This window comes from Coregonus clupeaformis, chromosome 37, assembly GCF_020615455.1.
Source record: "Coregonus clupeaformis isolate EN_2021a chromosome 37, ASM2061545v1, whole genome shotgun sequence".
Classification (NCBI taxonomy): domain Eukaryota; kingdom Metazoa; phylum Chordata; class Actinopteri; order Salmoniformes; family Salmonidae; genus Coregonus; species Coregonus clupeaformis.
Genome location: NC_059228.1, coordinates 29,918,321 through 29,944,918, shown reverse-complemented (window position 1 = coordinate 29,944,918; position 26,598 = coordinate 29,918,321). Strand labels below are relative to the sequence as shown.

Genomic DNA, 26,598 nt, shown 5'->3' with positions numbered 1-26,598 from the left:
GGCACCACCAAGCAAGCGGCACCATGAAGACCAAGGAGCTCTCCAAACAGGTCAGGGACAAAGTTGTGGAGAAGTACAGATCAGGGTTGGGTTCTAAAAAAATATCAAAACATTTGAACATCAAAACTTTGAACATCCCACAGAGCACCATTAAATCCATTATTAAAAAATTGAAAGAATATGGCACCACAACAAACCTGCCAAGAGAGGGCCGCCCACCAAAACTCACGGACCAGGCAAGGAGGGCATTAATCAGAGGCAACAAAGAGACCAAAGATAACCTTGAAGGAGCTGCAAAGCCCCACAGCGGAGATTAGAGTATCTGTCCATAGGACCACTTTAAGCCGTACACTCCACAGAGCTGGGCTTTACGGAAGAGTGGCCAGAAAAAAGCCATTGCTTAAAGAAAAAAATAAGCAAACACGTTTGGTGTTCGCCAAAAGGCATGTGGGAGACTCCCCAAACATATGGAAGAAGGTACTCTGGTCAGATGAGACTAAAATTGAGCTTTTTGGCCATCAAGGAAAACGCTATGTCTGGCGCAAACCCAACACCTCTCATCACCCCGAGAACACCATCCCCACAGTGAAGCATGGTGGTGGCAGCATCATGCTGTGGGGATGTTTTTCATCGGCAGGGACTGGGAAACTGGTCAGAATTGAAGGAATGATGGATGGCGCTAAATACAGGGAAATTCTTGAGGGAAACCTGTTTCAGTCTACCAGATATTTGAGACTGGGACGGAGGTTCACCTTCCAGCAGGAGTATGACCCTAAGCATACTGCTAAAGCAACACTTGAGTGGTTTAAGGGGAAACATTTAAATGTCTTGGAATGGCCTAGTCAAAGCCCAGACCTCAATCCAATTGAGAATCTGTGGTATGACTTAAAGATTGCTGTACAACAGCGGAACCCATCCAACTTGAAGGAGCTGGAGCAGTTTTGCCTTGAAGAATGGGCAAAAATCCCAGTGGCTAGATGTGCCAAGCTTATAGAGACATACCCCAAGAGACTTACAGCAGTAATTGCTGCAAAAGGTGGCTATACAAAGTATTGACTTTGGGGGAGGTGAATAGTTATGCACGCTCAAGTTTCCGTGTTTTTCTGTCTTATTTCTTGTTTGTTTCACAATAAAACATACTTTGCATCTTCAAAGTGGTAGGCATGTTGTGTAAATCAAACGATAGAAACCCCCCAAAAATCCATTTAAATTCCCGGTTGTAAGGCAACAAAAAAGGAAAAATGCCAAGGGGGGTGAATACTTTCGCAAGCCCCTGTATATCAACTCTAATTGAGTAATAGCAGGTTTTAGGGCTGTGCGGTTTCCATTTGCTTCCCATATAGATTAGAGCTGTGCTTAGCGTGATGTCTTTGATCGACCAAACTTTTTTGTTAAGTGTGTAAAGCCGTGTTGACAGCAGGTATCTAAGGGCCTGGAGCGCTGGGAGGAATAAAAAGGCTATCAGTGGTGCCAGGCCTGCAGAGTGCACCAGCACCACCTCCCACTGTAATCCCTGCTTTACTCTAGAGTCTAGATCACTAACAGACTGCTGTTGCTGAATGAATGAGGGAGAAAGGCAGCCGAGTGACACAGTCCTCAATTAGAGGGTTGGTGTGGGGAGGCAGGGAGCCCAGAGTCATGTTAGTCACTATATAGACATGCCTTGAGATCCACTTCCAAAGGCTTTTGAGACTAACCACCAAAAATGCAGAACTATCAAAGCTTAATTTAGGAATTACTCTAACATAGTTTGATGACATGTGTTAGCTTGGAAAACAGCATTGATGTAAACGCAAATACAATGCCGAATTCATTGTTGGAAGATTTGTAGTTGTTATGAAAAAAACAAGAAACACTTTAGAAAAAGACTGAATATAAAATGGACCTCAAAGAAATAGGAATTGATTTGTCAGTCAACAGGAAGTGATGAAAGAGGAAGTCGTACCTCCGTTAAGGCTGGCCTCCACAAACACCCGGATGGCCTTGACGCACAGCTCAAAGTTTTCAGGGGTGACATGTGCAGCATCGCGTACTATGAAGGAGAGGGACTCCACACACTTGATGAGGGACTTGGTGTCGTGGAAGCCCATGTCTTGGCCCAGGGTCAGGCTGTACTGGTTCACTAGAGGGTTGAGCAGGGGCTTGGAGCCAGAGGCTGGTACCTTGTTGATGTCCAGGTCATCTTTACCAACCTGCCAATATAAACACTGTGTGAGATGTACCGTATGTTGAGGCATTGACTGACATTGATATGACAAAATAACACAAGCTTTACTATTACTCTGGGGCCTTCCACAATAAACAGCGTAAAATAGTATTAACGCTATGAAGATCTCTGGAGTTGATCATCTGAACACTGGAAAGAAAAGTGTGTGCAGGTGACGTGAGACTGTGTGGGCTCTCACCACCAGCCACCCGCTGCTGGCCACGTCCACGTCAGTGACAGAGCGGGGCATCCTGGACTTTCCGTGCTCCGTGTAGACCTCAGAGTCGGAGGTGTAGCCCCGGTCCAGACTCACCTCACTGTGGTGATGGGACGACAGCTCACTGTCCGACTGGGCACCTGGAACAAAGGTGGAAACAGGACATTGAAACAACATTTTACCAGACATTAAAACACACCACTAACAGTGTGGATGTGTGCTCTGTTATATAACATCTGAGCTGTTTGTATAAAGTCAATACAATTGACCGTAAACTAGGTGATCGTATGGTTTCTCAGCAGCTAAGGCCAACAAAGTAGGCTACCATTCCACGTGATGGTGTGCGTGTAAGAGGCTGACCTGTGTCGATGTCGGGACTGGTGGAGGTGACCTGGAAGGAGGCGGGGGGTTTGATCCCGGCCCCGATGCACTCGATTAGGGAGAAGAGGGTGAACCAGTCGTCTGTGCAGTGGATGTTGGCAGCGTTGGTCTTGAGCAGCTCATGGAGGCCGTAGGCCACCTCCCGGCTAACCCGGGCCAGGACGTGTGGTTTCATCATCAGCAGGAGACGCAGGGACAGCAGCACCTAGAGATAGGGTGGCAGAGGGTCTCACAGTTCTAGGTCTCACAGTTCCGCTAGGTCTCACTGTTCCGCTAGGTCTCACTGTTCCGCTAGGTCTCACTGTTCTAGGTCTCACTGCACATTTGAATGGAAAAGAAGATTAGACTAACTAATGTGGGATTTGTGACAAGCACGTTGTGGATTCAAGTCCCTGCAACATAAGATGTTTGCCCTTATCGCCCCAGTTCACAGAAAAGGAAGAAGGAGAATACACTATTAGTTGGCTGTAACAATGTCTATCTGTGTTAGAGATCAGACTGAAAGCCAATTAAAGACCTTATAGAAGAAATGGGAGCAAAAGTTGATGCTCCATTTAGTTTTTCTCGATTTCTTAAACACCATGTGATCCATGTGAGCGAAACTGGGATCCGCATGGCCAAAACTATAACCTTTTTTGCACAACAGTCATTTCTCCTTGTTTTCACACCAATGCAAATGCTAAACACTTTTTTTGCAAAACAGTAGACGCAACTCTCCATCACAAGACACTTTTTGCAAAACAGCAGACAACTCTGTACATAAGACATAAATCATATTTTTTTAAGCATAAAAATATATATATATAATAATGTTTGCGGTTAATAACAAATCACTCCCATAATAGTATGTTTTTACAACCAACATGTAAACCCACTTTTGCATAACTGGGAGTTTTTAACTCCTTCACAATCAATCCATAAATACATATGAAAGTGTTCACTAGGGACTTGTTTGGTTTCCCATGGGTTATAAAGTAGATCACATTCCTATTTTCTTTACATTGCTGAGAAAAGTGTTCAAGCAATCGCGAGAAACTGCAATGATAAAGCAGTTCAAGGTCAATAGGACAGTCACATAATAAAGGCTATTTAGGTTACAGGCCAGGTCACCAAGAAACCAGGTCCCTCTTGGAAAAAAAGATTAGATCAGTAAAGACTTGGCTAATTAAATTGTCCCACTGATCAACACAGACTAAGAATACTGATAGGTAGTTCATCGTGTGCATTTAAGCCAGAGAACATTAAACATCTGATACCAGCAAACAACTATCACATGAAACATCCTTTTTCACTTGTTATATAACAAATGTAAGCCTCCTTTATAATTGCTGTTAAGACTAGGCCAGATAAGACCGATTGCAATGGCTAAAGGACATTGACCTAACAAAGCAGTGTGTGTGTGTGTGTGTGTGTGTGTGTGTGTGTGTGACCATCAGATGTAAATCTCATTGGATCAACAGTCCAATCATCCAATCACTCAGTGCTATCACTTGTCAGAAAACCTGCGTCATCTCTGCATTATCTGTTTGACAGCATTAAAGCAATGATGCACTCCTAGATAGTTTGGTTTCCCCTCTCGTGTGTGTGTGTGTACCTGGGAGCTGATGTCCTCTCTGCGCAGCAGGCGGATGGCCAGTCTGATGAGGCCCACCACAGCCCTCTCCACCAGGAAGCAGCTCTCTGTGGCCTGGACACACAAGTGGCACAGGTGGTCCCGCACCGTCTGCCATACAGACGACACGCGGTCCCTAAACACACGCACGCAAGTTAATACACACACAGGCACACACACAGGCACACACACACAAGACAAAGCCTGATGTTCAAACAGCTGATTTGACTGCTGTAATTCCTAATGGACTTGGGACAAAACAAACGGGCGATCACACTGTTCTCCGACTCAAAGCAAACATTGCACCGTTTCTTCCCTCCTGCTGTACCTGTTCTCCATGACGATGCGTAGCAGCATCTCCAGGCAGAAAGCAGCATCCTCCTCATCATACGTCTCCTCGTCAGGTGTGACTGAGATCAGAGCCTGTCCACAAGAAACAGCTCTTAGTAAACAATACTATAACATTTTATACTTCCTGTATTTCAGAAATTCATATTCAGCCAATCACGTTTAGTTGGACAATATTTGCCTGGACTCTTATGATTACCTTCATCAGCTCCTGTAGAGACTCCAGCTGCAGGAATTTACTCTCTGTGATCAGCTTCTCTGGGTCACATTGCTGGCGGGGGAGTGACAGGTAATAAATCACTATACCAGACTGACCGTGTATACAAAAAGCCACAAAAATGTATTAATAAATAAAATCTGCACTATATGAACCATAGAAATATAACGTCACCAGAGGCTATTTGGATGAGTGTGATAGAGAGAAAGCAGTAGGATGAGAGGTGATTGGTGTAGTTCTGGTACCTTGATACAGAGCATTGCTGCCTGCTTGGCCTCCTGGTTCTCAGTAGAGGGCCCACGTAGACCAGACTGCTCCGCTCCACTCAGAGTCAGCCAGTTTACAAAGCTCAGCACCGCAGACTCGCCCCTGGGAGAGAGGGAGGCAGAGAGATGTCAAATACTTTTAAAACACATTTCATGTTTAATGATAGCCACCCATTTCACAATATTACTGGAACTGGGTTTAAATGTTTGAAAAACTCCCAGAGGTTTCACAAGTCAAAGATATCAGCCTGCTATTTGAGCGTAACAGATTGTGTGACATGATTGTGAGGTGACTGGTACCGATTTGAAGGCGTCTCTTCTCTTTGAAGGGATATCTTTCCATTTGGCTCCACAAAATCCTCCACCTGTATGGACATAAGCAAACAAATGCCACAAAATGGAAGTTATATCTGGTTTTATACCATCAGGTGGCAGTATAACACCCAAATTCAAACATAGACCCATTTCACCCAGAAAAATGAATGGAAGGTTTGAGTGTTCCAGAGGTACTCAAACAAGATTGAGGCCATTTGTTTTTCCGGACCATGAAAAACCACTCAGCCTATCCTGGTTACGCCTGTCCCTGTCCATGACTATTGCCATTAATAAAGAAGCAGTTCTGACCTCCACCATGGCCTTGGGCAACAGCTCGGCTCTGAACAGCTGCAGCATGGAGTCCATGATGTTCTTCCAGCCCTCCCTCAGGATGTCACCGTGCCAGTGGGCCAGGTGGAACACAGTCTTAGCAGCTACCTGGGCCTTCCCGTTACTCCCAAACACTGTGGGCAGGTTCTCCACTGACTGTATTGAACACATCCAGTGGAACACCTTAGAATACTCTAGTAGGTGAAATGCAAAAGATTCCCACATTTGAAATTAAGCACTTACCTCGCTGCTGAGCGTTGTAAACTTGCAGAGGGAGATGATCAAATTATCAAACACGTCACTGAATCCATAATGAGCTGATATCATGGCACATTTCCTAAAAGGAGAGCGACAAGCAGATTATCATCAAGACTCGCTCTCATTCATTGCTTTCCCCAATGGATGCTTCTTCAGCATCTCCTCAGAACCACAGCGCTGGGTCCAGAACCCCCTGGGGAGGCCTAGCGTACCTGAAGCCAGCGATGGCCTTCTGGATGATGGTGTCATCCAGGCTCTTGTCGAAGACGTAGGAGAGGGCGGCGATAGTGGGCCCCCAGGTCATGGTGAACAGGTCGTGGTCGTAGCTGCCGGCGGGCACGTGGAGGAAGACCCCCTCGGAGGTGGCCCCCCGGTGGAGCAGCACGCTCCACACATAGTTCTCCTTGACCAGGCCGGACTGCTCGTCTGGCATCACTATCTCATCATTCCTACAGGACAGAGAATACCATGAGTGTGTGAATGCTAAGGTAACCCTGATCATCTAGGGTGGCTCATTTGACCTGAAAAAAAACAGAGTAGTATATTCTCTTGAAATAAGATAGATTTTCTTAATCTTGTGTGTGTGTGTACGTCACAAATATTTCTATATAAGATCTAGATAAGACTATGGCTTACTTGATTGCATTGTAGATGTCCTCCAGCATATCCTGATCAAAGTCTGTATTTCCATTCACACCCTTCAGATTCTTCTTGAATTGCTACATGAAGGGGGAAAAGAAAGACTGTTAATACTGACAATATGGGAATCAGGGCACCATCAACACATCAATCATTGCGGAGCTCTGCCAGCTAGCCTGGCTCTGGTATCCAACCCTTAGGCATGCAATGCTCTTGCTAATTGAGTGTCCACCAATTAAGGCGGTGGGGGCCAAGGAGCTTCACCGACGTATGTGTCACTTAACACGGTTATGTGTGATGTTAGACATACAGGATCAAGGCCAAGAGCCACAGCGAATAAACACATCCACCGTGTGCTGACTGATCCAATCAAGGCTCCTTGTTGGCTGATGGCAGGTAAAGCAGAGGGGAAACACGAGATGCTTTGCAGTGGGATGGACAGACAGAGAAATAAACACAATGAGGGCTCAGGGGCCACAGGCTCAGGGTTGTGTTTGTCATACCAATCCCCCTCCACCCTTCACCCCAGAGCGGAGCAGACGACGGTAATAATAGCCGCCACAGACAAAGCAGCTGGCCGTGTTGCCTGCCAAGTCATCATGGGACTGACATCCAGAGAGCAGAGCTGTTCCACACTGAAGGTTTTGTTGGGGAGCTACAATGTTGTGCTATGCGGTAGCTGATAGCACAATTCAGAGCAATAGAATCTTGCCATGATGCTCCGAGTCCATTTTATCCCACAGAATATCATATCGTGGCATTTGTATGACACTTGGAGACATCACATCGTAAGGACTTTAATCTCAAATGATATACTGTGCCGTAAACAGCCAGTAAACTGAACAGTAGGCATTTCATTGCCCTCTAGAAAGATATAAGGTAAAAAAAAATCAGTTGCTCTCATTCCAGCTTATAATTCCAAAATGGCAACTTGGACTACTTCAAACAAAATGTTGTGTGTGTTTGTGGCCCACCCGCGCTCTCTTCAGAACCCTGCCGATGAGACTTGTGTTTAGTCTTCAGGCGCTGTCACTCACACAGAGAGGGAGCCAGGACAGCAGAGGACGCCCCCCTCCCATCCACTCCCCGCTCACTTCTCCCACCCCTGTCGCCTGTTCACATGACTAACCAGGATGATCTCATCCCACAGACCACCACTGGGCACAGCTGTTACTGGAGGTCGGCTTTTTCAGACCATCAGAGGGTCTCAAAGAACTAGTACAACATACTAATGTAGGGTGTCTAAAAGGGTCTTAACAGGGTCTCTGGCAAAACCCATCACTGCATGGCACAAAAGCTCTCATATGAAGTGATTGAAATCATATCTAACATATGTGGGTGATGGGTGCATTTCTGAGAATTTCAACTTAGGATAAGACAATATGTAGTGGTAATAGAAAACTTAAAAATGGTAAGTATAGTAAGTTATTTTCCATTTTATTTCAATACAAATAAATCATATTTTATTGTGATGCGTCTTCATGGGAAATAAATTGTGTGTGTTTACCTCAACAGTCATGGGGATGTTCTGCTTGCGCACGTTGTTGTTGTGCTGGTCTGTGTTGAGCATGATGACAGCGTAGGCCAAGGCGAAGCCCGCGTCGTTGGTCATGAAGGGAGAGCCATTCACTTTCTACACACACAGGGGAACACGCTAATATAACCCTCTGTCCATCAATATCTACATCAACAGCTGAGTTCCAGGTACTATTTCAGTTATAGTTCCAGATACACACTCATCAATATAACTACCTTTGGCATAACGTCCAAAAAAATAAATATGTTCTGACTGCTGAAAGTGAAGTCACGACGCATGACTGCTCAATAGTGGAAAAAGACACGCGTGTGCATTAAGAATATCTGTAAACTCATTCAAGGTGATTGTATATGGGAGAGAGACTATGAAAATAAATGACTAGGAATACTTTCCAGGTCACGAGGACGACCCTCTCCGGTTATTTAAGGAGCAGCCCCCATGCCTTCGATCAACAGGCTGGCCCTGTTATGCCAGCCTTGCCATTGGCACTGCTACATTTTCCTATTCCCCTAATTACTTGAGTGATTAATGTCCCTGTCCTTGATTCAGATCTGGGTCGGCATTCCACTGGACGTAATTACCTGATGATAGGGGCAGTTGGTGGCAAGGATAGGGACAGTTGGTGAAAAGGATAGGGACAGTTGGTGGCAAGGATTGCCTTGCCATGCGGTAATGGAAGAAGTGTGTGTGTCCCTCTGTGTGCCCCAGTGCATGCGTGTGTGTGTGAGAGAAAGAGAGAGAGCGGGAGAGAGAGCAAGAGAGAAAGAACAAGAGAGAAATCCTTTCAAGGGGGTAAGGCAGCTGACTTACATGCCAGGTGTCTGTGAAGGTTTCCAAAAGTCTATGAATGACCGGAGCCTCTCCTGGCAGTCTGAAGGCCTCCAGATACAGACGCAGCGCCTCGTCAATACGCAGTCCTTGGAAGGTGAACGTGCTGCACGTGGGAATGGGAGAATAAGTAGAAAGCACTAATATTTCTATTTTTAAGTATATTTCCTGTCAGGTCTTTCTTTACACAACTATACATACACTGAGTATACCAAACATTAGGAACACCTTCCTAATATTGAGTTGCACCCTCAGAACAGCCTCAATTCGTCAGGGCATGACTCTACAACGTGACGAAAGCATTCCACAGGGATGCTGGCCCATGTTGTCGCCAATGCATCCCACAGTCGTCTCAAGGCTTAGAAATCCTTCTTTAACCTGTCTCCTCCCCTTCATCTACACTGACTGAAGTGGATTTAACAAGTGACATCAATAAGGGATCATAGCTTTCACCTGGTCTGTCTATGTCGGTTGTTCTTAATGTTTTGTATACTCATAAAATGCAGTACACAACTGTATGCACTAATTGTTAGGGATTGAAGACAAACTCCTAGGGTTCAAGTAAACACATTTCACTGCTTCACCATTCATTACTTCACTAGTAACTGACAAAACCAAGTTTCAGTACAATTAAATGAAGGAGAAGATCCAGAAAATAGTATTGTTTTAAAACCAACTGGTTGTACATCACGCTGCCGGGTAAGGATAAGAAGACTCCTACTTGACGAAGCTGTCCAGTAGCTCCATGTGTTTGCGGTCACTGATGAACTCTCCGATCTGCTTCTTGTCGAGGCGGGGGTTCTCCCGGAGCCACTGGGCCACCTCGTTGTTGTCCATGGGGCTGCTGAGGAGACCCTTTTCCTGCAGGAACTGGATGCCCTTCTTAGGCTTCTGATTGAACTGCTCTGTGCCGCAGTTCAGCAGCTGTAATCATACAAATAAATACTATCACTTCACCTTAAAGACACAAAGCGTTGAATCCTAACTTGAGACTCAAACGCCGTTCAACGGCAATGAAAGTTATTTAAAACAGATATACAACAAAATCATAAAACATACCTTCTTTTTATTTCTGATGTCCAACAGCTCCTGAGAATCAGGTAAACAAGACGAGAAGCGTTGAGGCTTTGTCGGTTCTTTCTTCTCAGCTGAAAAAATATATATACAACAATTTTCACTTTTATTCTATTTCATTCATGGCTATAGACCGAAATGCTAACCCAGTTCTTGAGGAGACCTGACCACTGGTTAGTAAAAGCAAACCTACCTGGTTCTGTCTCCTCCTGGTCTTGTCTGCCCAGTCTCATCTTCTCTGCCATCAGGTGCCCGCTGGTAGGTGGAAGGGGCACGCTGTCAGCCTCTGGAACATTCTGACCGTTGGCACTGTTCACCTGCCTGCTCGCTTCTATAACCACATGAGAAAAATATTAATGACTACCCCTCTATCCACATCTGATACAACTATAGTCAATGATGGACAAAGCCCATTCTAGTATGAGACTATCATAGCAGAAAGTACATCACATTTCTGAGAGAAATCTGCATACCTGTGGTTGTGTCTACACAGTCATTGGTTGAGCCCTCCCCTTCCGCCAACACAGTTTCTGCTGATTGGTCCTGCTGAGTGGTGCTGTTGAGCACCTTAGCCTGGCAGTGGGCCTCAGTGCTGTCAATCACAGTAAGTAGGGCCTCTAGTGAGAGAAGGTGGGTTGTGTAGAGCTGTCCAGACACAGGGAAGGCATTCTGCAAGACAACATGATACAAACACACCATAGGTCAACAAAAGAGAACATTGTTCCGCTGAAAATGTAAAGCATGGAGCATGATGATATGCATCAAATTGAAATATATAAACTATTAAGCCTTGACTGAATGGGACAGTTGACACTCTTCTAATGCAGATTTTTTGAAAGTAAATAAAACCCTAAGATCTCCGGAGTGACAGTGGCCAAAGAGCAGGCGTCCCAGTTCCCACCTTGGAGAGCAGCTTGGTGAGGTCTTCAAACAGGTTGGAGCAGTAGAAGTCACAGTCGTGGTTGATGTAGAGCTCGGTGACGAAGCTGGGGATCCTCCAGAGCTGCACCAGGGCCTCCAGGGCCATCTCCTTAATCTCATAAGGCATCTTCATGTTCTCTGACGTGATGATGTCCATCAGCTTCTTCAGATACATCTGCACACAACCCAGGTCATTCGGTTTAGTTGGTTGTTTTACAACGACTCGTGTGGTTGTGTCAAACTAGTCATTAGTGTGCAAACAACTGTGTGACAATATCGAAAACAAATTAAAAGAAACACTACAAATACCTCAAGCTGAAACTTCAAATGTCCTCGCATGCTCTCAAAGAGCAAGAAGTAGGCTCGTATGGAGGCGGTATACAGGTTCATACGGTCCACACTTAGCAACTGAAAAAGAAAACATGTTAGTTATGTCATATTGTGTAGAAGACACAATAGAAGGCTAATTTTCCCCACCAAGCCTGTGGTGTACAGTACCTGGAAGAGGTGTCTGCAGAGCTCATCTTTGACCAGGCCCAGCAGTGACTGGTAAGGGGCGATGTGGGCCGCCTCCAGAGCCACGGTCAGCAGCTGCAGGCCCATGTGCATCATGGCGTCCGTGTTGTGGCGGTCATGGGGGTTGGTCAGCGAGATGAGGAAGCGGAAGAGCTCTCGCAGACAGGGCAGACCGTAGGGGATGAGAGCCGCACCTGGAAGAAACATAACAGGAAATTATTCAAAGCCATAATTTGGGGACATAGGGTGAGACTCCAGAGGGGTATCCTACAAAGCAGGATCAATGGGTTAGCCAGCTAACTTCGATAAATAACCAGAAATAACTGTTGATTTTCTGATTCAATAAGAAAGCTAAACCTATAAATGTGTTTTTGGTTGTTGAGTCAATAAGATTGTTTCACAAAATTTAGGCAACGCCTTGATCCTGCTTTGTAGTGTAGCCCTCTGGTGGCATCAAATACAAGTAGGGTTGCAACATTTCTGTAACTTTCCCCAAATTCCATGGTTTCCCAGAAATCCTGGTTGGAAGAATCCTGGATTTCCTGCTTATTCCCTCGTAATTCCAGGTAAATTCCAACCAGAATTTCTGGAAAACCGGGGAATATTGGGAAAGTTACCTGCATTTTGCAACCCTAGACATGAGATATTAAATAAGACATGGGTAAGACTGAAGGACACCCAAGCAGAGACAAGTTGTGGGAAATAGGTTGAGACATGGGGTGAGACGTGTTGATACATATGAACAGACATGAGAAGACATAAGGAGACACAAGGTGAGACAGAGGGCGAGACGCAAAGTGGAACAGGTTGAGGCATGGTGAAATCCAAACTGAACGCTGGTTGGTGGTGGTGGTGATGAGAGGGCTCACCATCCTCACCGTCTCTCTGTGTTTGCTGTGGTGTGAAGCGGACTCCTCGTGGGTTGACGTAGTCCATGTCGTGTATTGAGGCTGAGTCTGAATGTTCCGTCACAGAATCTCTGTCCTCCAGGACCTCAGGGATGGACTCCACCGAGGCTGACTGGGCACGATCCACCTGCTTCCCCTCAGACTGGTAGCGGAAACAGAAACATCAGTGTATGAACATTAATGAGCTCTAACAGAGACAAAAAATATGCACAAAATGAAAGACAACATAGCTGGTTCCAGTGTCTGTGTGTCCCCCCCTGACCTGAGTGTCCAGGCGTCCAGGCTCTGTGGAAGGGCTAGTTGCCGTGCCTGGGGTGGTGGCGGCGGAGCTGCTCTGGTCCAGGTCTGTCAGGTCCTCTCTGGAGGTGGCTTTGGAGCAAGTGTCCAGGCCGCTGTCTGTGGGGCTAGACATGGAGGAGGCCACGCTGTCTGGGACAGACAAACTACCCTGCTCGATGAACAGGACACCACCTGGTAGACACACACAGACCATGGTTACCTACATCAGATTTTGTTGTTGTTGAAGATATGCAATATACATTTTTCCGCTTTAGAGTGCATGACAGTATAAACTTTGATATATCTATGAGGTTTAAGTTTGATAAGACATAAAATGAAGCCCCCCTGGACCAAATGTGATTATATTTACCGAAGAGGTATTTGGTCATTACTAAGGAAGCATTTGTTATTGATGTGGCGTGGCATGCATTGATATGTTCGGTCAATGGTCGGTCTTCCGGTTATTACAACGTGGTAGTAATAATAGATCAAAAGTTAATTTATAGATCATAGAAGTGCTGGAGTGTGGCATAGCAGTCAAGCTCCCGACTTCTGACCACATTTGCACCCACGGCGACATGGGTCCAAGCCTCTGCTCGGCCGACTGTCCTTCCTTAATGTACCACCTCCTATGTCTATCCCCACTATCATGTTTCTAATGCCGTCTGAAAAACGAATAAAATGTAAAAGATGTTCGTAACTCCGATCTAAAAAAGAATGAAAAGATATTTAGAAGATGGGGTCTCACCAGAGAGGTTGTTGTTGCTGAGGGTGGTGGGAGGGGCCTGCTCCAATCCACCCGAGGCGCTTCGTACCATGTGATGGGGGGGCCGGGGCGAGCGCTTCTGCTTCTTCCACTTTGACGACTCGCTCATCCCACCAGCACGCATCTTTAGCTGGAACCGGTACAACACACTCAGTTCACATATTCACACACAACCGCTGAGTATGCTCTTGGCTAGGGGGTGTTGTAATATCACATTGTACAGACGAGGGTATTGCATCAGGTTGGACTTTTAAAGGCAATAGGATCCTTTTGGATCATTTACACATTTGGACAATGCCCATCTTAAAACAGAAAGTAATAGACAGACAAACACAAGACAGTCACCATACACAAAAATGCAGCCACATGCTCCATCCTGTTCAGCAAATCCCCCAATGGCAAGATACAATATATGTAAGAGGGTGAATAAGACCCTACAACAAAAATGACAAATCACAAGAAACAAATTCAAGCAACCACCAAAAAATGCACACAGTAAGATCTGTTTCATTCTACAAACTAACCCCATGGCATGGGTTTGTTTGTGTACTCTACATTGTACATATCATCTAACTAAATCAATACATCTATCAAATAAATGCATCTACAAAATGGTAGAGAAATATTGTAACAATTTTGACCCCTTCGCATCATGTATGAATCTTCAAAAAGGGGGCGGCAAGTGGGTTCTGAATAAGAGGGGAGGAGGGGCACGGGGGATAGGAATGGAAGGATGGTCATTCTCCAACAGTCACCAGAGTCTCCTTACCTGCACTCGTTTGTTTTTCCACAAGATATTGTAAGCCTCAGGAGAGAAGGGGGCAGGTGCCCGTGATTAGTGATGGATGACATTTTAGCAGCAGCATACAGACAAGAGACTCAGTGATGCATGGGGGAGTCCGAACAGAGCACCATGCAAACTCCCCAGGGATGGGCTTGTTTGGGGAAGGGGAAGTGGTGGGGGGGGGCTCAGGCTCCATACGAAGACATTCAAGAATGCGCAGACAAAACAGTGAAGGGTAGGCAATCAGACAGAATGGCAGGCTTCATATTTGAACTGCTCCAAGCTGGTGCCCATTAATATTTGTATTTGTACATTTGGAGTCTAGGTTTGATGGGGTACGATTGTGAAACAAAAGTGCCACTTATGTGGGGTTTTTTGTGGTATGAGGCTAAAACCAGAAATGTCCAATTTAAGCTACACAATGCAAATATACAAATGGGTATGAACACAAAAACTAAAAGAAGAAGTAACTTATTTTGTCATACAGCCTGAAACCATTAACCAACATTTATTTTCCATTAAATTAAGTTGAATTGAGTTGTTACGTGGGATAAACAATTTTAATAATGGATGTAAAATATTTGTTATGGAAATATGAAATTCCTTGAAACCCAAGTTCTAAGAAAATGCTGAAATAGCCCTCAAATGCGCCTTCATGCATTCACTCCAGAAAGCCATGCTATCCTGGCCCATTTCAATGCACTAGCCGAGAGCCAATTGAAAGTTATGTCTTTATCAAGTACCCTCTCTAAGCCCCTCTGATTGGTGTTTATAGGCTGCTCTGCACAAATAAGATCCTGTGTGTCCAGGATACAGGATGGGATCTGTGGGAGGGAACACAGGCAAATGTGCAGTTTGAAAGGAGGAACTCAAAGAAAATCAACAAGGACAAGAAAATAAAAGGCAGCATATGATGAGACAGAGGTGATATTGGGAAAAGAACGCCACCTTGATGGGTGGAAGCAGAGGGAGGAAAGGGCATATTGGGTATCCAGTTTCAACCCTGTACCACAAGACAATATATTATTATTGTGTAAAGACACTTTTATTTTTAGCTGTGAGGGAGCAGAGACCAAAAAAGGTTTACTTTTTCCCTGTTGGATACTTCATGCACTCTGCAGTATCAGAACCAATAGAGGGTTTGTTGCGGTGGCCATCCCTGCAGAGTACAATGACTATTCACAGCACCATGGGGATGACAGGAACCAGGGGAGACAAGGGGAGGGGGTGATGCAAGCAAATTAGTCATAGCCAGATAGTGACACATTCAACAACTAGGCCTAATTTGAGTTTACCTTCTTCATGTTGGCACCCACAAAACTTTTGGCCTCCTCTTTAAATTGGGGTAGTCTGGAAGAAAAAGGGAAAATAGATGTCAATTATCTGACAAATACATTCATTAATGTAGGTATGTGATAAATTGTCCTATCCTCTCCTCCCTCTGTGTTGAGCCCCTGTGCCTTCTCAACCTCTACCGTCAATTCAAGGTAATTCATTCATCAGCCACCGTGAGGTGACATGAAAACCTGATATCCACACAGTCATTTCTGTCCATTTGCAGAGGATATTTAAAGATGAGTCACTTTCATTTCAACCTGCACACTGAATATGCAGAGCGAGAGCACAGATGGCTTTAAGCCCTAGCAAACTTTGTGACGCCAAGGGAAGTAGCTACTTGCATAACACCGTTTAGACTAACATGGCGACTACTCTGAATGTTCATAAAGACCACACTGAAAAAAAATCTGTATTGTGTAACCTCGTATGTCAATATCCAAGCAGGGACAAAGAACCCTGAAATTGTTGTTCATCTTAGCTGAAATAATATTAAATCTCTCAAAGGCTTGCAGACAGTAGAAGAGAAACAGCTGGTGTACAAGTTGACAATTGCGTAACAAAAGTACTTTTTTGAACTAACCAAAATTCCATGAAAATAATCATAAAACAGAGAGAGAGAACAATGCTTATGAGGCACTAGGCTGACAGAAGCAATCTGTCTTGGAGGGCCCTACATCTTCATTCCGGACCCAGATGATCAGCTTCTCAGTGGCTTGATTAGATGAGCTGTGCAGCGTAATGTTCTGTATTCATCACACATTGTCTGAGCGCCCTGTGCTCTGTAGATTCTTGGGCTTTGCGGCGAATGAGATGTCACTGGCTGTCTCACACACACACACACACACACACACACACAGGGGGAGACGGGCCCCTGACGTTAACTCCCGCGTTAATAGAGTGTTGTCTTGCAAGCTCGATTATTGGATGATCTGTGGGTTCAACAGATTAACATCCCTAATACTTTCAGCAGGCAATCTAAGCCTCCTCCTGAGCACTCAATGAGATCCGCTGCTCATTATGCCCAAGGCGCTCACATCTTTATTATGGACGAGCCGTGGACAAGAGGGGGGCTGGCCAGCCAATAAAGACGCCGACAAATGAGGGCTGTGATAGTGTGTGTGTGTGGTGTTATAGGCATCCTCAAGGTACTTGCATGTTGTGAAAAGGGATGTTCTAGTAATAGGCCTACATCTTTTTACCACGGACATAGATGCCTCCTTTTACTACAATGGCTGTCATTATTTTCCATTTCAATATCCAACAACCAATAAACAGAGCTGTAAGAAATATGATAACAAGCTGGTACAGTGCGTAACACAACTCCCAGCACTGACACAAATGGACTAAGAACGTGCTGATGGTGACTTGGTGATATCAACTGGCTTTATTGTGAAAGACAACACCATGTTTTTTAACAAATCCTGCATCAAATAGCCTCGTCTGAGATCCACGCGCCTCCAAGACAGAATTACACCATTACTTTATATTGAGCTCTGTTTGTTCTTGCGGTTGCGAGGGGGAGGCGTAATACATTTAGAGAATGAGACTACTCTATTCTGGATGATTTTCTGATCATTTCTGGCAGGGATTAATGGCCATTCTAATTCTGTGTGTGTGTTTATGGGGGAGACGCTCCGCTTCATCTATATGCAGATCATACAGTCTGGCGCTCTGCAGGCTCATCCCCTCGTCTGTGAGACGATGTGACTGGAAGTCTAATGTACGGGAGCTGAGGGAGCGATGTGTTGCCACCCTATGCTAAATGTCAGTAGAAAAACATGTTATTGCATTAGTGAACCAGTGACCTCTGAATGCAGAGGAAAATTAAGACGCAAAGTGTTGCTGAGGATGTTAAATGTATTTAATGATAATTCCTATTGAGGCTTCCAAGGCATCACCAATAGATGGTAAACTGACTTTAGTATAAAAAACTTGAATGATTATCATTGGTGCTTTAACATCAGTGGTGTAGTGGAGGAAATACGCAGTGGGCATTGTGTATACTCACTTCTTAATCCCCACTGATGCGTATCAAAGTGGAGACATATGCCTATCAATTATTTAGTACAATAGAAAAATCATGCACAAAGTAGCTAACACAAACGCAAAGCACGTGAAATATATTCACGTGCGCTACACACATACCGGTAGCCTAGTTTCAGTGGAATATCATCTGTGTGCAGCAAGAGCACGCAGCTCTCAACTGGTTGTTGCATTGAGCAGCTCACAGAAGAACGACATTGGTAGCCGGTACGGTAGGTGGAAAAGACGTTTCAACTTATATCTACCAGTAAATGCTAATAACTAAGGCAACAATGTGTATGCAAACAAGGTATTGAAAAAGTTTGGTCCGAAGTCTTGGTTGAATCTTTGCGATGCGCAATTCAGTCATCATGGGCTGTTTGAATGAAAATGTCTAAAGGATTTCCCCAAAAACCTTCCCAAATTTAATGTTGACTGAAGTAAGCCTACCCTGTCAAAATTATATTGTGATGATTTGTATCAATCGGGAGGGCATTTATTTTGCAAACTCTGCCATCACATGTAGGATATTGTACAGTACCTAAAAAAATTTGTCTCCTGATGTGGTTTAAGAATTGTTGTAGACTTAGAACATAATAAAAAAGTTTGATTTTGAGAGTGAAACCCTGATAAATCTATAGGAAAACAAACTTTGTTTTCACACAGGGCCCCTTCCTTTGCCGGGAAGGCCGTTTGGGAATTCTGTGGCAAAATTAGAGTATACCCACTTCTCTAGGTACCACTACACTACAGTTTACCATTGTTGTTTACAAAAACATTGGTTCGCAGGTCTGATGACAAGGACAGGGATTTTCATTTGGAGTTTAAATTTACTAAATTATCTTCAAATGAAAAAGTCCCATACTTGTATAATTAAACAGATTTGCAATTTACACAGAGCACAGTGAAGTAAGCCCTAATTCTACACCTTTCCCTCCCAGTGGTTTCTGGGTAGGTGCTCTAATCCAATAACCTAATAGAAATGGGTCTTTATAGACAAACTGGAAGTTAATTTCCTGAAGGTTTCCAGTCCCAGTGTACGGTGGGGGGGATTGCGCTTGTCACACACACATCCACCCCACCCCACCCCCGTTACCTGGAGAACAGCAGCTGCACCATGTCCACCAGTGTGTGTTCGGCTGATTTCCTCAGGAGCTCTGTGGAGAGGGCAAAACAAACAGGGCAGGTGCCATTAGAGCCCGGAGGACAAGAGGAGAGAGGCCAGGCTGGGACCTCTTGTCTGTATGTGTTTGGCCAGGATTAGGAGGGTGTTCTGTTAATGCACATCTCAGGGACTGGGGGAGGGGTAAAGGGTGTTAGTTCACTAAGAGCTGAAGGTCTGGAGGGGTGAGAGTTGGAGTTGAGCGGGAGAGCTCATCATAATGTTAGGCTGGTGTGATGGAGGACCCGAGGCCATGGAAGCTTAACGTAGGAATCGGGTTCATATCTACGAGTTGCTGAATGTATTTTTTCCCTGGAAAAGCTTCATAAAATACAGCTTAGAGTGCCTTTCTAGCAAAGCATGTGGACTAGAAGCAGTTCTTTCCAGGTGTATCAATCACTGGGAGAATTACAGAGATAGAGAACTCACCGCTGAGGCGCATCTCGAAGCAGATGCGGAAACACGACTGCATGATCTCGCACACAGACTCGTTGGTCAGGTGGGCTCCTACGGGCGTGAGCAGCAAAGTCCTCAGGACCTGTCACGGCAGACAGTGTGTGTGTACGTGTGAGTGTGTGCGTAACATTCAGGGTGGCCATCTCAGTTCTACATGGGCTTTTACGAGGTATCATGAAGTAAATGTTTGACTTCAAAAAGGGTATTCATGCATGTAACACACTTGCATACATTTTCAAATGACAACCCATCCCCCATATAGTGCCGTGTCATACTATGACAGCGCACTACTGTAAACAGGGAATCGGGTGACATTTGAAATAAACATGTTTGATTAATCATTTTCTGCTGTAAGATTACCTGTAGGATTTTCATGAGCACTACTTCATCGCTGGCGGGATCTGTCCCTACGAATCTGGCATGTGTGACGGCGTCCGCCATGTTCTCGATGGCCTCCGCTGCTGCCTCATGGTTAGCATCTGCACAGGACAGACAACAAGAAGTCCGCTGTCATCATCATCTTTTTCAGCAGACATTTGATAAACAGCTCATTTCATACACTGCTCATTCAAGCTGCCAAGCTTCCCTCACAACTATTTAGCTGAATTAAAGTGACAACTCCATCTGAAGCTGTGTGAGAGGCACATTACCCTATTCAAATATGGATAGCATTGTCCTTCAAAACAAGATAGAACGGAGAAAGGGAAAGAGAGAGTGTTGCAGTATCCCCTGCATGGAGGCCAGTTCAAAGCAGGCAGGTCGAGGACAGTATTATTGAGAGGAATGCACATTGATATTATCCTCTTTTTAACAGATGCCAGCACTGTGCAACAAGCCAACCTGTGAAACGTTTGATGTTCACGAAATCCTCATGTGTCCTTTAACCTGGAGACATTGTTTTCCAGACCAACTAAACCACAAATCTGCTCCAATATGACCAGAGGACACATTTTTCTCAATTGATACAATTGAATCATTAAAATGGCTAAAAAGCCAAGTAAAATACCATTCTAAGGCAAGAGGGGAAACTAAACTATCTAGGAGTGAATCAATACATGAACGCATGTTTGATGCCGAGACAGCTGCTGTCAAAGAGATAATGCAGCGAGAACGCAGGTTTTCTGACAAGTGAAGCACTGCATGATTGGACTGTTGATCCAATAAGTCTTACACATCTCATGGTCACACACACACACACACACACACACACCAATCTAGCCGGTCCATCCAGAAGGTCCTTCAAAGCCTGGAGATCTAATCACCAGATGTGGCCTTTTGTGGGTACTGCTGGCCAATTGGCTGTCAAGGCAATGGGAGCCAGTGTTTTGAAACCCAACCGGGGCCAGATAGCAGCCTGGAGCCAGCATGTTTTTCTTTCCCATCGCTCTTAAAGGAGCATTTCATTAACTAGGCCTAATAAGTGCAGAGCATACTAGGGGAAGGAGTGGGATAATAAGTGAAAGCTTTTCCAGGTAGAGCCATGACGCCACACAACATTCCATCTATTGACAGAAACAATAGGAGGGGTTTAGGCGGGGGAGGAGGAGGGGGAGAGGTTTAGCCTGGTGCCACCCATCCCACCGACCGTCAATAATCGCTGTCATTAGCAAAATGAAGAGGGAGAAGTGACTTTCCAGTTGAGATGCTTAGCGAATGAGTGTGTGTAAAGACTTGGAGCATTTGTCAATGCTGTGAGAATGAGTGAATGATACGAGTCACCGAGTTCGCCAAGAAACGGTGGAACGCGTTTAGCAGAGTGAAACTGAGTAATGCCAACGTCCCTCAAGAGGCGAGGGCGACAACAACCGTGGAAGTTGCGCTGAAAACGTCTCATCCCACCACAGAAACTGGAGCTACGGGCTATCCAGCAGAATGTCAGAAGTGATATAGAATACTAATCCCTCTTGGCAGAGTCTACAGAGGATGGCCTAAGGAGGGGAGGACCATTGTTAAAATAACACCAGAGACTGGCTGTGTGTGGAGCAAAATGTTTGTGTGTGTGTGTGTGTGTGGTTGTAGAGGGGCTGGAAATGCTGACTTGTAGTAAGAAGTTCAAAAGAACTCTCCCATATTCAAAAGAACTGCCGAGTGAAAGAGAGGAGAGTGGCTTTCAGAATGTCACACACATTAACTCCACGTACTGTACAACGACCAATACATCTCCTCAAACAAAACAAAAGGACTGGTGCTCTCCCCTGGTCTAAGTCAAGTCAGGTTTGCTCACTTGTTCCCCTTCTGAGTGCCACTACAACCCATTGTCAGACAGCCCCAGGTAACATTTTAATAAAATACCTCTATCAGATCTCCAAATGTTGCAATAATAGTTTCGCTGCATTCAAAGTTTACTTTACTGGCCTTTAGGTAAAACAAATGTGAAGTCCTATAAATGCCTATATGATGTAAACACATAAAAAAAACCAGTGTGATATTTTACGCCTCTCTTTTAAGCGGGTAATGATGGCAAAAGCTCAGTTGAGCCATCCTATGAGCCCTATAAGGCTGGTGTGGCCATGGCTGCTTTCCACAGGCTGAGTGGAGCTGCCTCTGGGCTCTGAGGGATGTGGTTGAGGAGCGGAGAGGAGAGGAGAAGAGAGGGGTAGGGATTGGGATGTCTGTCAGTAGAAGGGCTTAGGCCAGCAGTCCCTCCGTGCCAGCAGACCTCAGGCCACAGATTGAGCGGAATTAGCCCTCACTAAATGAAATTAAATGTCTCCCTCTTTTCTTCTCTTCTCCTCCGGACCCCCCAGGGTGACAGAGGGGGTCAGGCAGGGCCCATTGCAAACAGGGGAAGGGAGACATGGGGACAAAGGGACGACGCGAGGGGGAACATGTTCAGTGACACACAGGGTTAAAGGAACAGGGCTACATGCTGTGGTGTGGTTCTCCTGAGAGGAGCCTCGGAGGGGATATTAAGTAATGTGTGCAAACTTGCACTGAGCCCTCTTCACCACGTTGCAGGCACGGGAGACAGCAGAGGTCTGTAATCATTCAAAGACAAAGAAAAACCACTACGTCTATACAAGAAAGCAGACCGACTAAGAGCGATGTATTTAGCATGCCACCAGTGGCCACATTATCCCTGTTATTAACATGTTTTGGCAATTGGACTTTTCAGTCGTGATACTATTAAACAACTATTTTCTTTGTTGCCCTATATACTGTATAGTGAAAAACTCAGTGAATCCATCCCTACTCAATGTAAGCTGATGTTGAGAAATTAAATGAGAGATTCTATTTAGTGTTAGTTTTACCATACATCTAATGTGAAAAAATATAAATTATTACAAATTCCCATAAAAGAAATGATCAGAAACGAGTGACGGACCAGTAAATCTGAACATCATCTTTGCCACTGCAGCCAGCAGATGGCAGTGTTTATCAGGATCAGCCCTCTGCCTGTCTTTGTATCAGTAATTCACTACCAACAGAAGTTATTTTAAACCTCTTACCTCAACTACCCCACTTGTACAACGGAGTGACAAATGGACAATTGAGTAAAAATTACTTTATTTGAGATGTTTCCTTTGGCTGGGGTTTTGAAAGCAAGATGCATTTTCCCAAAGTTTTGATAGATGGAGTAGGCCTACATGTGCAGTACTAATGCATGCTACTTGACATATCTTTAGCTAATATAGACAGCCAGCTCTCATAAATGTCTGAACTACAGAGGGATAATAAGCTGACATTTCACTGGAGATAATCAGAATAAACTGGTGGCGCAGTCTCATTAGTATAAAAGCCCATTGACTCTGAAAGGTCATTCATTCAATCTCACATTACACTATGAACATGATACCGTCTGTTGTTCACCTGGTTATTAAGGTAACATGTTGCTCTCTGACTTGGCAGTCAATTCAAAACGACTAGCTACTGGCACTTCCTCTAAATGACCGTGTCGTAAGTACCAGAAAACAACCTGGGTAGTATTAGGAACTATTTGGGCAGAAATGGTAATTAAGCCGTGTAATTTGGCACTACTTACTGGCCAATCAACGAGACCTCAGAACCAACTTGATTACCTGCCTTTGTTCTTATCTGAGATTCTAAGTAGATATTATAGTAGTGAAGTGAATAAGTTATTCTAGTGAATAATGTTAATATCTAAATTGATTACAATTATAAATCAATTTCAGTAGGTTACAACCTTTTCAGGAAGGCTTAGAATGTATCTATTTAATTTAATCAAAGCTCTAGAATTTATTTTACAATTTAAATCATAATACTTTATAGATAAAATCTCTGTCGCAACTCTGATTTCGCATTTCAGTAAAACGTTTCCAAGTATTTAACTACAGCTCCACTACATTTACTGTACGGTAATATGCAGTTGAAAAACGAATGTATTGATGTACAGAGACCAATACAACCAGTACCTCATAACCATTATCAGTTTCTTAATATATCCAACGACCGCTCGCTGTGTGAGCAGACTAAGATGGAGGCTAGGGGAAAAAGATGCCGTTGACTTCAGTGTGTTAACAACCTGGGAAAGACCTCACAGCATTTGAGGAACACGGGTTGAATTCAAACGGAGGGTAATTTCTGAGCGTGTCATATCTTTCTCTTCATTCTGCGCTGGAGGGCCATTGTCTTGAGGGCCGCTGGGTCACGTTGCCATGGTTACCCGTCCCTTTCAACCCCACTGATGAGGTGTGTGTGTGTGTGTGTGTGTGTGTGGGGGGGGTTATAGGATTAGGAAGCAGGCGTTGGGTTTGGAGTGACGGACAGCGGCTACGGACAGCGGCTCTGGAAGCCGGGGAGTGATTTGTGAGGGGGTGATCTGTGGTGGTGTGTGCTTGTGAGTGTTGTGCGTGTGAGTGAGGTGCGTGTGGTGTGTGTGTGTGCAGTCTGTGTGTGTGTGTGTGCAGTCTGTGTGTGTGTGCGTTCATGCGTGCGTGTGTCTAGATTCAGTTTGCCAGGTATTCTAAGGGCTTGTGGGATCAGTCAGAAAAAGACAACTACGGTACACCTCAAGACACGTGCCAATAGCAATGGTCATGGAGCTGAAATCAAATTACACAGCCTACCCTTCAAATATGTTTTATTAACTGAATATTGGACAACGTAACAGCTGAATGATAAAAATACAGCTCAATAAAAACAACATGTTCAGGACAGGGATGCGATAAATTATGGTGTTATTCAATGTCACAACGGAGCTTATTTAGTTTAGAGAGAGGTTGCAGCTGTTTCAACGGACAGAGATGTACTGTAACATTTATTCAACCCCTGCTATTTAGAATAACATCTGGTGATGCATGCTTATTTAACACTTTTAACAACAACTGGCGGACGCCTGCCATATTTCCATGATGATGCTAGCAAGGACAGGCTGTGCCATTTGTGTGGTAAAAAAAAAGTATATTTAGGAATTGATAGTGAGAACCCGTCATTATTGGTATGCCTAAAGCCAGAGGGAGTCCATGATGACAGTTCTCACAGATTGACAAAAGTGTTTTCCCAATATTCATTTAGCAGTGGCGCAATGTCGCTGCTATATCGTTACCGCCACTCCAAAAATAAAATATACAGTACCAGACAAAGGTTTGGACACGCCTTCCTACACATTCAAGGGTTTTTCCTTATTTTCTACATTGTAGAATAATAGTGAAGACATCAAAACTAGGAAATAACACAAAGTGTTAAACAAATCAAAATATATTTTATATTTGACATTCTTCAAAATAGCCACCCTTTGCCTTGATGACAGCTTTGCACACTCTTGGCATTCTCTCAACCAGCTTCACCTGGAATGATTTTCCAAGTCTTGAAGGAGTTCCCACATATGCTGAGCACTTGTTGGCTGCTTTTCCTTCACTCTGTGGTCTGACTCATCCCAAACCATCTCAATTGGGTTGAGGTCGGGGGATTGTGGAGGCCAGGTCATCTGATGCAGCACTCCAGCACTCTCCTTCTTGGTAAGATAGCCCTTACACAGCCTGGAAGTGTGTTGGGTCATTGTCCTGTTGAAAAACAAATGATAGTCCCACTAAGCCCAAACCAGATGGGATGGCGTATCGCTGCAGAATGCTGTGGTAGCCATGCTGGTTAAGTGTGCCTTCAATTCTAAATAAATCACAGACAGTGTTACCAGCAAAGCACCCCAACACTTCCTGTCCTCCATGCTTTACGGTGGGAAATACACATGCAGAGATCATCCGTTCACCCACACCGCGTCTCACAAAGACACGGCAGTTGGAACCAAAAATCTCCAATTTGGACTCCAGACCAAAGGACACATTTCCACCGGTCTAATGTCCATTGCTCGTGTTTCTTAGCCCAAGCAGGTCTCTTCTTCTTATTGGTGTCCTTTAGTAGTGGTTTCTTTGCAGCAATTCGACCATGAAGGCCTGATTCACACAGTCCCCTCTGAACAGTTGATGTTGAGATGTGTCTGTTACTTGAACTTTGTGAAGCATTTATTTGGGCTGCAATTTCTAAGGCTGGTAACTCTAATGAACGTATCCTCTGCAGCAGAGGTAACTCTGGGTCTTCCATTCCTGTGGTGGTCCTCATGAGAGCCAGTTTCATCATAGCGCTTGATGGTTTTTGCGACTGCACTTGAAGAAACTTTCAAAGTTCTTGAACTTTTCCGTATTGACTGACCTTCCTGTCTTAAAGTAATGATGGACTGTCGTTTCTCTTTGCTTATTTGAGCTGTTCTTGCCTTAATATGGACTTGGTCTTTTACCAAATAGGGCTATCTTCTGTATACCCCCCCTACCTTGTCACAACACAACTGATTGGCTCAAACGCATTAAGTTTAAATTAACTTTTAACAAGGCACACCTGTTAATTTAAATGCATTCCAGGTGACTACCTCATGAAGCTGGTTGAGAGAATGCCAAGAGTGTGCAAAGCTGTCATCAAGGCAAAGGGTGGCTACTTTGAAGAACCTCAAATATAAAATATATTTTGATTTGTTTAACACTTTTTTGTTTACTACATGATTCCATATGAGTTATTTCATAGTATTGATGTCTTCACTATTATTCTACAATGTAGAAAATAGTAAAAATAAAGAAAAACCCTGGACTGAGTAGGTGTGTCCAAACTTTTGACTGGTACTGTATATTTTTTTTTATTTTTACCGAGACGCGCTTTTAAAAGGATAGTGCGAGATTTCAGCAATTAAGGCCTTTTTCTACTTACCCAGAGTCAAATGAACTCATGGAGACAATGTTTATGTCACTGCGTGCAGATTGAAGGAAGTTGCTA

The 26,598-nt window shown here is 44.4% G+C and overlaps 1 protein-coding gene across 3 annotated transcripts in view; it reads right to left on the bottom strand.

The window, feature by feature from the left end:
* LOC121553384 (Golgi-specific brefeldin A-resistance guanine nucleotide exchange factor 1) overlaps positions 1–26,598 on the bottom strand; it is an 85,077-nt gene that overhangs the window by 13,455 nt on the left and 45,024 nt on the right. For 2 of the 3 annotated variants that reach the window (XM_045211607.1, XM_041866451.2), the window contains exons 5-32: positions 19,741–19,859; positions 19,354–19,462; positions 18,859–18,919; positions 15,698–15,752; positions 13,601–13,748; positions 12,836–13,044; positions 12,544–12,715; positions 11,648–11,859; positions 11,459–11,557; positions 11,130–11,324; positions 10,702–10,897; positions 10,422–10,559; positions 10,214–10,302; positions 9,876–10,078; positions 9,137–9,260; positions 8,297–8,422; positions 6,787–6,869; positions 6,363–6,599; positions 6,136–6,229; positions 5,872–6,048; positions 5,548–5,612; positions 5,227–5,350; positions 4,964–5,035; positions 4,745–4,839; positions 4,399–4,552; positions 2,784–3,009; positions 2,406–2,563; positions 1,946–2,192 (exon numbers count right to left, since the gene is read on the bottom strand). In XM_045211607.1, the coding sequence (XP_045067542.1) occupies positions 1,946–2,192; positions 2,406–2,563; positions 2,784–3,009; positions 4,399–4,552; positions 4,745–4,839; positions 4,964–5,035; positions 5,227–5,350; positions 5,548–5,612; positions 5,872–6,048; positions 6,136–6,229; positions 6,363–6,599; positions 6,787–6,869; positions 8,297–8,422; positions 9,137–9,260; positions 9,876–10,078; positions 10,214–10,302; positions 10,422–10,559; positions 10,702–10,897; positions 11,130–11,324; positions 11,459–11,557; positions 11,648–11,859; positions 12,544–12,715; positions 12,836–13,044; positions 13,601–13,748; positions 15,698–15,752; positions 18,859–18,919; positions 19,354–19,462; positions 19,741–19,859 (3,987 nt within the window). Of the gene's footprint in view, positions 1–1,945; positions 2,193–2,405; positions 2,564–2,783; positions 3,010–4,398; positions 4,553–4,744; positions 4,840–4,963; positions 5,036–5,226; positions 5,351–5,547; positions 5,613–5,871; positions 6,049–6,135; positions 6,230–6,362; positions 6,600–6,786; positions 6,870–8,296; positions 8,423–9,136; positions 9,261–9,875; positions 10,079–10,213; positions 10,303–10,421; positions 10,560–10,701; positions 10,898–11,129; positions 11,325–11,458; positions 11,558–11,647; positions 11,860–12,534; positions 12,716–12,835; positions 13,045–13,600; positions 13,749–15,697; positions 15,753–18,858; positions 18,920–19,353; positions 19,463–19,740; positions 19,860–26,598 lie in introns of all 3 variants that reach the window. The other variant, XM_041866450.2, reaches the window with a different exon arrangement.